At 41.3% G+C, this 17610-nt stretch overlaps 1 protein-coding gene and 1 long non-coding RNA gene across 2 annotated transcripts in view; one reads left to right on the forward strand and one right to left on the reverse strand.

Moving 5' to 3' along the window:
- The window catches only part of TBC1D4 (TBC1 domain family member 4), a 105355-nt gene extending 99741 nt beyond the window's left edge, over positions 1-5614 (forward strand). Inside the window, exons 18-20 of the mRNA XM_048933297.1 lie at positions 932-1101; positions 3094-3270; positions 4990-5614. Of these exons, the coding sequence (XP_048789254.1) occupies positions 932-1101; positions 3094-3270; positions 4990-5208 (566 nt within the window). The 3' untranslated portion in view covers positions 5209-5614. The remainder of the gene's footprint in view (positions 1-931; positions 1102-3093; positions 3271-4989) is intronic.
- Positions 5615-8146: 2532 nt separating this feature from the next.
- Positions 8147-14789, reverse strand: LOC125687944 (uncharacterized). The gene is made up of 2 exons (XR_007374527.1): positions 13990-14789; positions 8147-8375 (listed from the first exon to the last, which is right to left on the reverse strand). It is a non-coding gene; the product is annotated as an uncharacterized LOC125687944 (long non-coding RNA).
- Positions 14790-17610: the final 2821 nt, after the last annotated feature.

Consider the following 17610-nt stretch of genomic DNA (forward strand, 5'->3'; position numbering starts at 1 on the left):
CAACTGACTTGTGCAGAGCCTGCAGTTCCCCTCACACCCATGCAATTATTACATAATTACCTCAAAATAAAGGCTTGAAGCATAAATTATAGCTAATGTGATAGTTATGATGGATTTTGAGAAAGGTATGGTTGGTAGTGGAAATCTCATGATCGTTTTTAAGGACTATTAAGGTCCATTGGGGAGACCTGATAGCGGCCTATCAGTGTTCTAAAGGGGGGCGGGGGAGGGATTGATGTAAGAAGGAACAGGACAGACTCTATAGAAGAGTGTATAGAAGAGTTGAGATAGAACAAGGGGAAATGGTTTTAAACTAGAACAGGGGAGATTTAGACTAGATATAAGGAAAAGGGTTTTTTTTTTTTTTTTTTTTTTTATAATAAGGGTGGTGAGGCACTGGAACAGGTTGCCCAGAGAGGTTGTGGTTGCCCCATCCCTGGAGGCATTCAAGGTCAGGCTGGACAGGGTTCTGATCAACCTGATGTAGCTGTATGTGTCTCTATTCATTGCAGGGGAGTTGCACTAGATGACCTTTAAGGGTCCTTTCCAACTTGAACCATTCTGTGACTAGCTTCTGCATGTAGAAAACAGCAAAACATCAATATGCTGTGATGTGATCCACTTCCCAGTTGTTTTTCAGTCACAGATGCATTTAAAATCAGCTAGCAGTTATTTAACAGTGTGTAGCAGAGTAGGTAGTAATGAAAACTTTATTGCAGACAACTATTGTAGACGTAGAAAGCATGTCATTTGCAAGATGATAGAAAATGCTCGTATCTGTTTTAGCCTTATGCTGAAGTAAGACAGGTTGCACTTCTGAACTGAATAAATCTGCGGTATGTTTGCTTTAAAATAAAATAATAAAGCAAAAAAAATAATAACCACTCATTTTCAATTATTTTCATTCATTTTCAATTATTTTCTTTTTTAGACATTATTTTTCTTCAAGGAACAGAAGTCATATTTAAAGTAGCACTGAGTCTACTTAGCAGTCAAGAGACAGCTATAATGGGATGTGAGAGTTTTGAGAATATTGTTGATTTTCTTAAAACCACTATTCCAGATATGACTCAACCTCAAATGGAAAAGATTATTACCCAGGTAAGTTTGTTTTTCTCTCTACTTCTTTTCCAATTTAGTTTACTTTTAGAAGTCTGTGCCTAAGGAAGGCTACAGAGTATGTAGAAGTCTTCTCAGGATGTCCCTTTTTGTGTGAAATGCAGTGGATTCATTTTCCCCGTAACTTGTGTAGAAATAGGTCATCAGGAAGCACTTCATCACTGTGTGAGTGATGGTGCACTGGCTCAGACTGCCCAGAGAGGCTGTGGAATCTCCTTGGAGATCTCTGAAAGCTTCCTGGATGTGGACCTGGGCACCCTGCTCCAAGTGGCCCTGATGGAGCTTGGTTTGGGCCAGATGGCCACAAGAAAGAACCTTCTGACCTCAGCCCTTCTGTGATTGTGTGATGATTGATTTTTCAGCCGGTTTAGAACTCCCATTGTAGAAAGACTTCAGTTACTACATTATTGTTAGTACTAAAGATACAAAAGAGGGTTATCTTTTCCTGTCCCAGCTGTTGGGAAAACATGACTCCTATATGTTTCATCTTCAGAAGGTTAAAAGCAGAGTCACTGCAATTTGGTGGCAAAAATAGCAAATGAAAGATAGACAAAGAATTACTGGTATTGATGTAGGAAAGAGCCTAGTTTGTTGTGGAGTACTGACAGTGCTTGGGTTCTTCATCTCTCCACATCCTCTTTCTCTGCAATGAAGATGCAAATTGAACGTGAATCTCAGTCTAGTACCTGAGCTGAGAATGGGTGAGCAGTTTTCCCTGTTCATGTGGCAACTAGAGGTAATAAAAGAGCTCTGGAAAACCATCTCTCCATGCAGGAGTTCAGTTAATACTGATGTATTCCTGTTGCTCAGTTAACATTAGAATGATTCTAGTGCTGTCAGTTAAGTCACTTGTTGATGTCATTTAAATCTTCACTTCCTCTTTGTACTGACTGTGATAGCAATGCTGAACCTGTATCAGGCACTTCAGTGTCTACCTTTACACCTCAGTAATTCTGGCAGTGGCAGAGATGATAGTTCAGTGTTTTTGATACTGTAGAAAATAAATCTCTGTCCTGCAGTCTGTGTGCATTGCAGAGCAACCTTGCTATGATGAAAATGGTAGAAGTGACTCTGTGCAGAGCCATATCTGATCAAGTAAACAGTTTATGTTGTCTCAGTGGAAATGGGTGTATTTATACATGGGTCAACATAGCTCTGAGATGAAGGTTACTTGCCTGCCTGTGGCGTGGTCCCATGCTGGTCAGCCTTCTGGGTCTGCATTCATGTGCCCACTGCTTGCATCATATCACTCCTACTTGGGCTGCTGCAGGTGGAGTCATTTGGCTATCTTAATGTTGTCATTCTCAGGACCTTTGTTATTGCAGAGAATGAAAGAAAAATGCAGGATAATGAAAGATATGCACGACTACAGTGCACTGATAAAGAGTTGACTAGGTAGTCAGCAGAGAAAAATGGCATTTAGCTAGAATGGACACTTTTAAGTTCCGTCTCATTTTAAATAACCTGAAGAGTAGTGAATGTAGAGCAAAACATGTGGGGGATCCATGTGTTTTCTATTTGTGAAATGTTTGTGACTTCTGTAACAAGGAGCAGCATTGATGTCACAGTAGTCATCCTTCCTAGTATAAAGTATCTGATAACTTTCAGAAGTTGAGATGTTGTGACCAAGTGTACAAACAGAGGTCATATGACCCTGATGGTTGTCTTGGATCACCCTTTTGTCTTTAATTAAAATAAAATAAAATAAAATTGTCTTCAACTTAGCACTCCTGCACAAAAGATCATAAGATCTGATAGCAAGAGGTGATATTTGGCAACACTGTAGTGATCAGATTTATTCTAAAGTCTATATGCTAAAATATTCTTGCTTGAAAAAATAGCTTATTTTTGGAAGGTACAGGGGAAAAAAAAAAAAAAGAATAATCAAACAAAGTTTTCTCTTAGACAAACTTTCAAATAGAATAAATGTGCTGTTTCTCCAATGTAGTTAAAAATTCTTTTATCTCATGGCAGGTATTTGAGATGGATATTTCAAAACAGCTGCATGCCTATGAAGTAGAGTACCATGTTCTGCAGGATGAACTGCAGGAAAATGTGAATCTCTGTGATGATGGTGAACCCCTGGAGAAGCTGGAGAGAGCAAATAACCACCTGAAAAGGCAAAACATGGATTTGTTGGAGAAGCTACAGGTAAATGAGTGATGATAACAAACTTGTGGAGAAGTCATTCCTATGGCTCAGCTGATAGCAAAGTATCTTTTCATAACTGTACAAGAAATGTTCTAATTGTAAGATCTTATGCAGCTAAGCTTGACAATGATTTGCTTCTCAATTACAAGGATTTGCTTCTGCTTCTGTTAGGCATTTTTAACTTGCTTGTCATTCCTTACATTCTTTCTTCTTGTTTTAGATTCCTTTTTTCCTCAAAATATTTCTACAGTTCACATAAAAGTTGTTGGTTAAATTTTATGCATCTTGCTGAAAAAAACCAAAACAAAACAGTTCTGTCCCTTCATCACCTTGCTTCTCTACTGAGAAGCAAGTTGCTACTTGCTTCTCTATTTCTGTTTTAAGAAATAATCCATAGTTGAGTAGGCTTACTTTCTCCAGATCTTTGTAGGCAGTATCTTTCTGTTTCTGTCTGATGAAGCTCCTAATCCCATTCTTATTTGGAAGATGGCCTCTTGTAGCAAACTTGAATAAAGCTGTGTGCCCGCAAAACCTTGCTTGATTCAGTCATGCTTTACAAATACTTCTTTTCCTCCTTCACTCTTCAACCTTTCTCCAATAGCCTGACCAAGACTTTGTTTCAAGTTTTCTTATATGCATTGTCTTGCATTTTCTTGAAAGAGTAGTTCTTGCATCACCTGGCCACTTACTGGAGTCAAGTGTTACTTGAACAAGCATAGTGAAAGTCTCAGAGAGCACCTTCATCTCAGGAGACCTGAAAATAGAAACAGGAAAAAAATAAAGTGGAGATTGGGACATTGTTATTTTTCTGTTTAATGTGCTGAGATTGCTGTGCAGTGTTCTTCTGGTGTTGTTGAAAATAAGGATTACTTTTTCATTATCATTATTTTTACTATATTATTGTTTGTTGTTTTGTTTTTTGGGCTTTTTTTTTTTTTTTTTTTTTGACTACAGCCTGACCTTTTATCTCTGTCCTAAAAATGCACCAAGGGCATAGAATAATTACAAGTTAATAATTTGAAAGGTTCCTTGTAAGTTCTTCTATTCTTCCAGACTGCTGTGTCATAATGTGTCTTCATTCGTTCCTTACACTCTTTGTCTTTTTGTTTGTACTGCTTCTTCATTATTGTTCTTTGCTTTGGCCCTTACCTGGGAATAGTCAGAATTTCCTCACTTCTTATGGAGAAGCATTTGCATCTGCTGAGGTGCAGGGTTTCTGATTTCTATTCAATGTCCTATTCCCAGAAGAAACTACAGTTCTTTTGTTGGAGGGGAGGGAACACTGTCTACTTCTCAAGTGAACCATTTTAAGGTTTATTTCCTCTCTCATCTCTCCACCCTGCTAATTTTATTTCACAGGGTTCTCATTGCTCCCACACTGTCAGTAGGCACTTTTCCAGTGCTATTAATGCTCCCAATTTTCTTTTTTCCCCTGTAACTTCAGTTCTTTGTTACTTCCAAGTGTTGCTTACTTGCTGCAGCTTGTGTATCTCCTTCCTTGTGTAAAGCTTTCAGAAATCCTTCAGATTAATTTGGCATCTCTAATGGATTCAGTGCATGGTATACAGTAGAAATCCCTTGTATCATCTGCCTACGTGGATGTCTTTTAGAAACATCTATGTAGCTATGTGATGTTGTTACCAAACAGCATGCCATAAGAAAAATAAATGTTATTCAGAACATCTTGATTTATTAAAAAGATAACGTTATTGTTTACAGGTTGCTCATGCTAAAATTCAGAGTCTGGAATCCAGCCTGGAGACTATCTTGACTCAAGAGAACAAAATGAAGACTGCAATTCAGTCACTGGAACAGGAGAAGATAACATATCAAAAGACTCTTGAGCAGATAATTAAATATTTGCCTACAGAAGCATTGTCTGACTGTGAACTGCTCTTGAAAGAAGTAAACTACAATCCAAATAATAAAACAAAATAAGGAATAAGCCATAAACCAGGGTATTGTAGGGCAGCATTTCTTCAAATATTAAGAGAATAAAAGATGAGTATGCTGCTTTCAGAGGACTTAGCAATAGGCAATGTTATTATCCAAAACTAGTGCTGGGACACTTATAGCTACAGATGGGCCTTCAAATCTCAGTATGCAAATTCAAGCTATTAATTTTTTTTATGATTATGTAAATAAATCACAAGGGGGGAAATAAAGGATTCTCACATGTAATTATGATGAGTAGATATATATTTAGAATTGACCTAAAGGAAAAGATAAATTTGAGTACTCAAAGCCAAGATAATAGTGAACTACAATTTCACTCTGGATGTGCTTATCTTGTAGTGAAACGAAGATAGCGTGTCTTTATACATATAAATATATATATATATATATGTTGAATAATACTTGAAGAAAAAAAAAGAATGTAATTTCCCTCCAAAGAGCAGCATGTTTCACATCTTCTATGGAAAATCTGTGTGAACTCATGCGTACCTCTCTTCTAATTGTACTGACGTTTTGCTCATAGACCAGTAATGCAGAATAAGTATCATGGCCTGGTTCATGCAGGAGGAGCTCTAGTGCTATTCGCTGCTTGGGCTGCATCGGTCAGCAGTGTACATCCACATGCATGTTGGACCTGAAAAAAAGCATCACATCATCATCTCAAGCCTTTGTAACTCAGACTTAAGAAATAAGTGCACACAAAAGCAGTGATGCCTCCTTCCTAGCCTGCTTGCTTCCACCTGGGACTGGTCAGCGATAATGGGGGCATGGAAGTAAAGCTGTGGAGCAGTATTTATTCTGACGTTAATTCCACAGGATACTTATGTAGGCATAAGTAGGTAAAGGGTTCTCGTTCAACCAAAGAAATATTGCAAGAAGCCTTGTCTTAGCTTAATGGGAGCCAGAAAACTGTTTTTAAATTTAATTTGATAAGAAAATTGAGGTGATTGCAGGAAGAAGAGCGTTAAATGCACTGAGAGGACCGAGCAAGTTTCAAACATGACATAGCTTTCAATTTTCATATAGTGAATATGTATTTCAGAGGTGATTCTGAAGTTTGGGTGTGGTTTAATAATGCTTTTCAGATTTTTCATGTTTTAATCCTGCTTTGTGGTCTTCTTTGAAAAACAACAGAAAAGAAATCACAGATTTGTGTGTTCTGAGCAGAAGGCGAGGTAAGCTCTGGTCGCTTCAAGGAAGAAAATATCTTTATAACAGCTTAAAAAGATGTCTTTAGATTTGAAAACGTTTTGGAGTGGAACTTTTGAGAAATCTTAGATAAATTTGTATAGACACGTATTTTGGAGTGCATGTCTGAACTGTTAATGGGGTGTTACTGTGGCTCACGTTATCTCTTACCATTTATACTGTATTTCAGGAAACGTTTTTAAGCAAAAACAATGAAGCAAAGTGCCAAATCCAGCAGTGTCTTTATGCATAAGATTGTCCAATTTAGAAAGTGAGTACTTAAAAAATATTACAATTCCATGTAATCTTTAACATGATTAAAAGGGAGGAACAACAGTGCTGATTTGCTGCACACTGCTGTGGAACTAAAGGGTTTGGGGTCTCTTGGTTTTTAGTTTATTTTTTACTTCCATGATGTTTTACTTGATTAAAAATATTGATTTACTTAGCAGTCTTTCTTTTCACAGCTGGGGTGTGAGGTCTTAACACTGTATAAATTTATGTGGAATCTAAGTATTTACACACTTTGTGTGTTGTATTGTACCAGGTGGGGAAATGCCAAGTGGAAAGGCAGTTCTTTTGCTGTTTTGTTCAAAGTAAGTTTTAGCTGGTGTACATAGAGAAAACCAATCCCAGGAACTGCAGTAGTGTGTATTAGACAGAATCAAGGTTATTCACCTTTTTTTTAAGATGGGCTGGGTATGCTTTATCCTCTGTTTTACTTATCAAATTTTTCATGTGATGCCTGGAGAAATTCCAATAAATGTCATTGCTGCATTTCCCACAGCCTCTGGCAATTCTATTTTCTGTTAGACTTCAGGTACCAATCTTACTGTCAGTAGTGCCGCTCACGTGAAAGATGAAAAGGAGCTGTTTAGTTTCTGGTTGTGACAAAACAGGATTTATAGAGGGATGTGGGGAGTATATAAATTCTTCCTGGGAAAATATTTTCATAGTTCTTAATGGATTACAAGGTATTTTTCTTCTGTAAAACGTTTAGAGTGTAAATATGTTTAGAACAGTGATTTGATGAGCTCTGTACTGTACATCTGACCTGGGAGGAGGAATGAACCATAGCAACAAGTAGGAGTAAACTGTGGAATTGAAAATGCGATGAGGTAAGTGTCTCATGACATTAAGGGGTCTGTTAATATCCTTTGTGTTCTGGACACAAGTGTGGCTTGTAACAGAGTATCTCTGGGGTGTCTAGCTTGAAACCTATTCTCATGCAGACACTCTCCAGATTTCCTTCAGATGAAGAGCTAAAGAAGTCATTTAATAGACTGTGAATAAGGTGTGTGTTTCTCTCAATCTATTCTCTTATCCCTTTCTATCTTATAAGTAGTTTTATGGGGGCTATTTTTTTTTTTTCTGGTTGCAGCTGTGTTACTGTAGAGAGGAAATCTAATGTGCAGTAGGCCAGAGGCAGAACAGCAAGCATATATATGCTTGGGAGAAGGGATGGTTAATGGGTTTGGTCCAACTGTTCCTTTTTTGTTTTTTCCCTTTATCTTTTTCTTTCTGTTGTGGAAAAAAAAGTTTTTCAAAGCATTTGTTCTGCCTCAGCTAAGCACAATAGAACTCTTTGGAGCAACTGCCTTGCAAGGAACACGACTTGCTAGGAATGCAGTTGAAATAGGTCAGTCTGGTAAGATGGGCTAACATAGGGAACTCTGTGGTATTCACATCTTTTATGGATGGAAAACTTGGCCAGAAAGTTATTCTTATCTCCCCCCCCCCCCCCCTCCTAAGAGGCCCCATACTTACGTAAGGTGCCTTGAAGTTGTATTTTGTTCACTTTTCTGGAAAAGATGATCAGATGTTATTGAAAAAATTTCTTCCAATAAATGGCATGTTCCAGTGGAAGCCTGGCTTGAAAGCACGATCTGATACATCCAGCTAATCTGAAGTGGGATGATTATCTCCTATTCACCATGACACTGCTTTGCTTAATAACATTACTGCAAGAAAGCAGATTTGCAATTAGAGCAATTATAACAGTTTATTCTAAGAATTTAATATTGTTAGTGTGGTCCAGAGGGTCTGAATTTGGACATTCAATTTAAACCTAAAGCTACATAGGTATTAGTGTGAATAGCTTTTGTGCTTTGAGGTAACTTAGCTAGGGCACAAGTAGTAGTGAATATCTGCTCAATCTGCATAATTGTCATAGGTGGTTATTGACAGATGTGTTAGAGCTGTAAAATATGAAGCACTTTGTCATGCTGCATTATCAGTTTGGAGGTTCATCATTGATTCTGTACTTCCATAGCTCAGCTTTTACAGTCACTGTTAGCTCTTCAGTGTATTTGATACATGTTTTGCCTTCCTCAGTTGTTTTAGAGACTGTAAAAGAACAAAATTCATTTTCGTTCTCCAAAAAATGAAGTCAGGTGGGCTGCCTGAAATAATGGCAGTCCTGGAGAACACAGATAGTCAGGGGCACAGCATGAAAGCAGTATTCAGGTTAGCCAGAACCTAGAAGCAACTTTTTCAAAACTGTGTGACTTTACTAAGCATCCAGGAAAGGAGCAGAGGCTCTGTGTGGCTCTGGGAGGGCTGGACATCGCTGCACTGCATTTGGGAACTCCGTGCTACAGGTGGGGACATGTCCACTCCTGTAATTGGGCATATGATATAGAATCATAGAATGGCCTGGGTTGAAAAGGACCTCGAACATCATCTAGTTTCAACCCCCCTGCTATGTGCAGGGTCGCCAACCACCAGACCAGGCTGCCCAGAGCCACATCCAGCCTGGCCTTGAATGCCTCCAGGGATGGGGCATCCACAGCCTCCTTGGGCAACCTGTTACAGTGCGTCACCACCTTCTGCGTGAAAAATTTCCTCCTAATATTTAACGTAAATCTCTCCTGTCTCAGTTTAAAACCATTCCCCCTTGTCCTATCACATGCAGGCTGCTGAAAGGCATCTTCCAGTTGGGTTTTACAGCACAGATGCAAACCAGATCAGAGTAAGTGGGGACATTGGAGCCCAACACTAACTAAAATCCTGTCGTCACATGCCTCCTGTGTGACCAGGTAATGATACTGTGTTCCCAAACATTGTCCCAGCACTCAGTCAAGTTGGTTTTCCAGTCTGGCAAAACACATCTGTGATAATCTTTCTGTGATCAGCCAGCCACCAATGAGTGCTTCAGGAGAAATCTGAGCTATTGAATTTGTACTTGAGCGTTGTCCACAAGATGTCACTGTTGCTTCTGCATGCACATCTCCACGTGTGTGAGTTTCATGGTAGCACTGCTGCTTTGCCACACAAACATATGCAAGGAACACACCATGGCTCTGGGTTGAGAGAAGTAAATGATTTGCCTGTCTTATGGTGCTCTGTTTGCACAATATTTGTAACAAAATGAGATGCTTCTGGTTGAAGAATTTATTATAATGCAGAGGGCTTGCTGAATGACAGATACGGCCTTCTCGGGTGCCCTCAGTTGTGATGTTTAGCCCCTTTTGTTGTGCAAGGAAACTGTGGAACCACTCTTACACCCTACAATGGGCACACTGTGCCTCAGCAATCTGATCCTGGGTGTCTCCTTCTAACTGTTCTGGCTAAGCAGGATTTATTTTTGTCTCTTGAAACCAGCCCTGAGCTGATCTACCTGCAATTTGAGTCAGTTTTGTTTTGTTTTTTTTTTTCTAATCAAGGACTTCCTTGCAGTAAGCTTCCCTAATTAATCTTATTGTGTTTGAGATGTCACACTGAAATGTGGAGGATGCATCCAGCCACCAAGACACAGCTATTGCCAGATACGTCTGGACAATGCATGCACAGCGCATTCACCTACGGAGCAGAGCTTAATGTTCAGCTGTATGCAGGTGATTATGGCATCAGCATTTCCCTGGGGACCCCTGGGCATAAACAAAGAGACCACATCTCTTCTACAAATGTGTTTGCATTTCTAAAAGTGCCAAATTATAGATGGGCCTAATGGGTTGAAGGTGCTTAAAGCGGGGCCAGTACACTTCACGTGCAATATACCATCATTTGAAAAGCTATCACGTTGTGGAAACATCATTCAAGTGCTAATTTAAATAATACCAACATCTAAAATGAAGGCATGCTCTGACATTTATAGGTTTAATGTCTATTTCTGCGCTCTACCAAAATAGATGGGTTGTGGGTGGATCTATGATTATTGCTGTGCATTAGCAAGGCAGAAATTGCATAGGCAGCTGGTATTATGCCTGGGTAAATATAGATAGGGGAGAATCTACAGAGTAATTTCTTGATGTCACATATTTACTTAAGAAACCATTAGAAAGTATTTTATTCAGCAGTGCTTAAAGCTTTGGAAAGTAGGAGAAGGTCTTCAGACCTCGATGGCTACACACATCTCCTTTCTGTACAGCCTGCAGCCCTGCTGGCAGTAACTTCGTGCTGCCCTTTGGCCACTGAGCAGTCACAGTTGGTGCTGTATGCACTACCAACTTACGATCTCAACTGAAATTTGTGATACTCATGTCTTCTGCCATTGCAGTAATCTGGAAAACCTGAGAGAGCTTTCATGGGCTCAAACAAGTATTCATTGCTGACTCTTAGTACTGCTGTTGTAGAAGGAGCAAAGGTACCAGTCTTTCGGAAGGATTGATGTTCTTCCAAAATAGAGCAGTAAAGGGAAGAGAGGTATGCTGCACCATTGAACTGCTCACAGTGACTTTACTGCTTTTATAATAATATGTGCTTGTGTGTAATAAATCAACAAGGTGGTACTTCTAACAGTTTTCTAATAAAGATCAATAAATACAGTTCTTGACTTGAAAGAATAATAAAAAATCTTTTTCTCTTTGGCTTTTTTTGGCTAAAAAAAAAATTAGATAAGGTGGTCTGCATGCTACCCGGCCTTTCATACAAAGATTAAAGCATACTTGTATGAAGCTTGTCAGTACCCTTGTGGAGGAAGAAAAACCACTTTTGTGTTTGAAAGAGAAGTGGGGCAGTTGAAGAGCAGCCCTGATTAGTGCTGTTCCCCACTCTCTTCCTTCTTCTGCCTTAGAACTTATCTAGTCCACAAAAATTTTTGGTTCCCTTTTTTCTGTGCAAGACAGACAACAGACTTATCCTTATTGGAAAGACTTGGGTTATTTGGTTTTAACAGTGGGTGAGGGAGAGATTGATAAAGGAGCTAAATCTAAAAACTGTTCCTAGTCACACAAGAACAAGAAAGCCAGCAATGTCACAGGAGCCTGGGTTCTCCAGGGGAAGTCATGCTTGACCAGCTTTATAAGCTTCTATGACGAAACAACGGGCTTTGTAATGGGAGAGATTTGTGGATTTTTCCCACCTTGACTTTAGTACATTCAGTGCTCTCTCCCTTAAGAAGCTCATAAGCTGATGCAGTATGGGCAGGATGAGCAGATAGTGAGGTGGATTGAAACCTAGTCTACCAGCTGAGCCTGTAGGATGGTGATGAGTGGACATAGTCAAATTGGAGGCCAATAACAAATATATTCATTAATGATCTGGGTGGTGGGGCAGAGGATATGCCAGAGAATCATGCTACTGTCTAAAGGGATCTCAAGAGATCAGACATGGAGGCTGACAGGAGCCTCATGATGTTCAATGAGAATTGCTAGGACCTCCACCAGGAGAAACCTTAGACGCCAGTATGTGCTGTGCAGCATCCAGCTGGGAATCAGCCTGACAGAAAAGATCCTGGTGGGCACCAAGTTGAACATGAGTTAGCCATGTGTCCTTGTTGCTAAGAAAGCTGAGAAAATTGGGACTGTTTAGCTTAGAAAAGAGAAAGCCCTGAGGGGGACCTTACCAATGTGTATAAATACATAAAGATGCAAGGAAGACAAAGCCAGGCTCTTTTCAGTGAACCAATGTCAGGCTGAGGCTATGGGCACGAACTGGAACGCAGGAGGTTCCCTTTGAACATCATGAAGCATTTCTGTCCTTTCTGGGAGATAGTGTACTGGCAGAGGTTGCCCAGAGAGGCTGTGAAATTTCCTCCTTGCAGATCTTCAAAAGCTGCTTGTGCTTGCACACTCTGCTCCAGGTAGTCCTGATGGAGCTGGGGGGTTGGACCAGATGGCCTCCAGAAGTCCTGCAAACATCATCCCTGCTGTGATTCTGTGAAACATGATGGTGTGATGGAGGGTAGCCCAGCTCTGATGTTTGGTACCAACTGTTTATGCAGCCTGATTTCAACTGCGCATCAGCACTGATTTTCTCCTCAGTGTAAAATACAAGACAATATTAAAGTTGGGAGAGAGGGGTCCTTTTTCCCCTACTTCCTCAACTACTTTTTTTCTACTGAACTTTTTCCTTTTTTTTTATTTTTTTCTTGATCATCAGTTCCCCTCCACCACTTATTTTTTTACTCAGTGGTTTGTTCCCAAGTGTCCCTGCTTTATCCGTATTGCTTTGTGTATTCTTTTTTCCAAATGCCTTGCCTCTCTGCCAACTCCTGATCTCCTCAATGTTTGTTCTTAAATGCTCTCTTATTTTGCTGCCTCTGCAGGAAGATGGGATTCTGCTGTGTATCTTGCTTTCCTTTCAGGCCAGCTGGTTCCCACGCATACAGCCTTTCCACTGCTGCATGCATTCTTCACCAAGGGTGGGACCATTTCCTTGGTTTATGTGTGGTGTGCTTCTCACTTTTGCTGGCTGAAGAAGCAGTGTCAGAGCCCTGTGGCTTCCTAATATGCACTTGTATGGATCTTGTGAAAAGGCAGAGCCTCGTATGCCAGTTCCTTGGAGTAAGGACACACGCTCCTGTGGAGGTTACACATAAGCAGTGCAAGAAGATACTTTATGTGCCTGACATGGCTAACTCCTTGCTAAAGGTCCAGGGCCTCAGGTTGGATGGGACCCTGGGCAATCGGGCCTCAGGTTGGATGGGACCCTGGGCAATCTGATCTAGTACTTAATCTAGTGGTTGGCAACCCTGCCTGTGGCAGAGTTGTTGGAGTATGATAATCCTTGAGGTCCCCAAGCCATTCTAATATTCTGTGATTTGGGTGGCTGTAAAACCCCTTGCATATAAAGATGTTGTTTTTAACTGTCCTCAGTGTAAGCCAGCCGAACACAGTTAAAAAGAGCAAGAGTAAACTTCTGCTTCGTTAAGATAGGGCTGGGGAAGTGTAAAGTGGGAGAACAGGAAGAAATGGAATTGTGACAGGAAATCATAAAGTGGATGTGGCAGACATTTCTGTCTTTTAGTAGCTTATTTATGCCAAAGCACATGGTAACTTGCCAATTTTTGAAGATTTCTGGCTTCTTGACATTTCTCCTACTTACTCTTTATAAAAAAAATGTGCCTCTTTTCTAGCACTGCCTGAAATGATCGTGGCATCCAAGATAGAACCTACAAAAAGATCCAAAGCACTGAAATGATGTGAATTTGCTAAGTGATGAATCTACATTTTGGAAACAATACTTACTGTTTGTGGTATAACAAAGCCAAGAGAGATGCTGCAACACAAATCTGGTAAGACTGCAAAAGATGTATGAGATAGGAAGGAGGGTGAGAGTAAGTTGCTAAGAAGAGCAGAATGGGTCCAAGATTATTAAGATCAGCTTGGGGAGACACAACCACATTGTGAGCACCTGCTGTCAGAAATAGGGAGACTTGATTCAGTCTTCCTTAGGCTCATCAATGGCTTTTATAGAGACACCTCCAAAGAAGAAATCCAGTTCATCTCGTTTTGATATCCACGTCTTTCTGGCTGCAGTATGTCCTAATATGTTCACCAATTCCTCTCTTTTCTCTCTAGAGAAGGCATCCTAGAAAAAGCATAAGTAAAGAGAAAACATGCAACAGTGACAGCCCACACAGTCTGTGTGTTTGTTATTATACTTGGAGATTCAAATAATGAGTGTGATTAGACCCTCAAAGGCTCTCAATTACTGACTCCATCTCCTATGGTATACTTTGAGTGAAATCATAATGAACACGCTATTAAACAAAACACGAACCCTCAGGCTATCTGGGATACAGCAGATTTTCTGCTTCTTGGCGTGTGCATAAGCCTCTCTCCCTCCTCTCTGAGGTGAACCTGGATCCTGAAGAACCTTCTGTCCTTCTTTGCTTCTAGAGCCTCAGATTGGGCTCTCCAGCTACCATGTCCAGCTGGGAGAGGCAGGAAAGGGGGAGGAGGGGAGAGTGATGCTCTCGATGTCCATGCTTGTGCCTGAGTCACTGCTTTCATCCAGTCAAGTTGCTCATCTTTTCCCTTTTTTCCCCACATCTCATAGGACTTGGAATCTGAAGTACACCTCAGTGTAAACCCCCGAACACAGAAATGCACTGTAATCCATCCTGTGTGTGATAGGAAGATAAACAGCAGAGAAGCAACTTGCACCAGAGGAGTCTTGTTTGTTGCCTGGGAGAAGAGGCCAAACCCCTACTCATCACAGCCTCCCTTCAGGAAGTTGTAGAGTGCAATGAGGTCTCCCCTGAGCCTCCTCTTCTCCAGACTCAACAATCCCAGCTCCCTCAGCAGCTCCTCATAAGACCTGTGCTTCAGACCCCTCACCAGTTTTGTTGCCCTTCTCTGGACACATTCCAGGGCCTCAGTGTCTTTCTTGTAGTGAGGGGCCCAAAACTGAACACTACTGTGTTCAGTACTCTCGAGGTGCAGCCTCACCAGTGCTGAGTACAGGGGATGATCACCTCCCTGCTCCTGCTGACCACACTATTTCTAATGCAGGCCAGGATGCCGTTGGCCCTCTTGGTCACCTGGGCACACTGTCAGCTCATGTTCAGCCGAGCATCAACCAACACCCCCAGGTCCCTTTCCTCTTCACAGTCATCCAGCCACTCAGCGCTGCATGGGGTTGTTGTGGCCAAAGTGCAGGACCCGGCACTTGGCCTTGTTGAACCTCATCCCATTCACCTTGGCCCAGCAATCCAGCTCATCTCAATCACTCTGAAGGGCCTCCCTACTCTCAGGCAGATCAACACCAACCCAACTTGGTGTCACCTGCAAACTTACTGAGGGTACACTCAATCCCCTCATCCAGGTCATCAATCAAGTTATCAAACAAGATGGGCCCCAGTACCAACCCCTGGGGAACAACACTCCTAACTGCTCACCAGCTGGATTTAACTCCATTAACTTCTATCCTCTAGCCAGTTCCTTACCCAAAGAAGTGTATACCTGTCCAGGCCACAGGCAGCCAGTCTCCCCCGAAGAAGCCTGTGAGACACCGTGTCAAAGGTTTTGCTGAAGTCTAGGTAGACTACATCAACAGCCTTATCCTTGTCTAACAGTCTGGCCATACAGCTGTAGAAGGAGATGAGGTTGCTCAAGCACAACCTGCCTTTCATGAACCCGTGCTGGCTGGGCCTGATCCCGTGGATGCCATGCACATGCCATGTGATCTCACCCAAGATGATTTGCTCCGTAACTTTCCCCAGTACTGAGGTCAGGCTGACATGCTTGTAGTTCCCTGGATCCTCCTTACGGCCCTTCTTGTAGATGGGAGTCACATCGGCAAGCCTCCAGTCCTCTGGGACCTCTCCAGTTAACCAGGAGTGCTGGTAGAGGCTGCAAGCATCTCAACAATCACCCCTGCCAGCTCCTTCAGCACCTGAGGGTGGAGCTTGTCTGGTCCCATGGACTTGTGATAGTCCAGATGGAGGAGCTCTCTGACTGTCTCCATCTGAATCACTGCGGGTGTATTCTGCGTAGCATCCCAGACTTCCAGATCAGGGCATAAAGTGCTCTGAGGACAGCAACCAGTTCCAGACACAGTGTGATGGCCAAATGCTGGGAAGGAGAAAGAAAGAGAAAGGACAGGTCACAAACTGCAAGAGGAGATGAGGACTGGGGTTGCATTGAGTGTACTAAAAGAACTAGATGCCAGTCTTCTTTTGTGTGCTTGAGGTCCCTGTCGTCATGAAGTCCTGAGTCACAAGTCAGGTCCACAATCTCTCTTTCAGGCTCTGCCAGAAACTTTCTCATAAACTGTAAATGTTTCAAGGTGTAACTGTCCCTTTCCATTTCTGTAGTACAGGAAGGAGGAAGAAGCATCTACAACCAAATTCTTTAGCACTGTGAACACAACTCTGCTCCTTCCAGTACACTGAGTTCAGAATCATTTAAGCTTTTGAAATCTGGGAAAGAAGAGATGAACTTTTGAACCAAGACGTGGTGTACTGAAAGCCCTCAGCCGTGGGCTTGGCTTCTGAATAGTGAATGAGGAACAGTTCTTTGTTTCAGAAAAAATCTAGACACCGAGGTTGGCAGTTAGAGCACATGGCTCCTTGGGGCTGGCTTTGTTGCAACCCTACAGATACAACAGCATCTTCTTGGCTTCTTTGGTGCTTCTCCCTCTTTTTAATTGATAAATTATATGTTGTATCTGTGTGATACATAAAACCCAAGCATAGAGAGCATATAGCATATTTCTGTAATTTTGTAGAAGCAATAAGACTTGGGTGCTGAGAGTGGCTTCTTTGGGGCATTTTTTTACAATAGTGTTAATACTGCCCTTCCTTCCACATGAAAAGCCACACAGTCATGGCTATTATACCATGCAGGATTAACTTTAACACTGATTCTGCAAAGGTTTGTGGTGTTGAGCTTTCTGCAAAGTCTGCTACCTAAGTACTGAAGCACTCTTCTCATTTACATAATCTAATTGTCACAGGCGTTAACAATTACTCTCTCTTCCAAATCCTCTATCTGATCTCCACAAGGCAAATTTTGTCAGCGCAATTAAATAGGAGCCCATTAGATGTAGGCAGAAGGAAAAAGAAAGAAAAAAAAGGCAAAAAGATTATCAGAGTTTCTCAGCAGAGTTTGTGACTCTTTAACCACAGTATAGAGCTGGTTCAGATGCTGATTCTACTTCCTTCTTCTACTTCCTTCTTCAATTTTGTCCCTAATAGCTGTGGAAACAAAGAAATGTCAGCAAAAGCGTTTCACTTACTCGCTTTCTGACCGCAGTCTGCTCTACAAGCTGTGTTATTTGCTGTCTGCTGTGCATGCTGGAAGGAAAGGAAAATTACTGCAAAAAATTGCTGCATCCAGATGTGGAATCCTCAGAACAGGAGAGTGTCTCGCTCCAATTTATAGAAGGGAGATGAGGTTCTTTTAATATCTGTATACTCGGTGTGAGATTAAGAAACAATGGTTCATATGTTAGTCCATCCAGTTTATTACAAATCCTAATCAGGGAGACGGGTAAGGGAAGGAGGGCGATAGAAAAGATAGGAAAGAA

This window comes from Lagopus muta, chromosome 1 (genome assembly GCF_023343835.1).
Source record: "Lagopus muta isolate bLagMut1 chromosome 1, bLagMut1 primary, whole genome shotgun sequence".
NCBI classification, from domain to species: Eukaryota; Metazoa; Chordata; class Aves; order Galliformes; family Phasianidae; genus Lagopus; species Lagopus muta.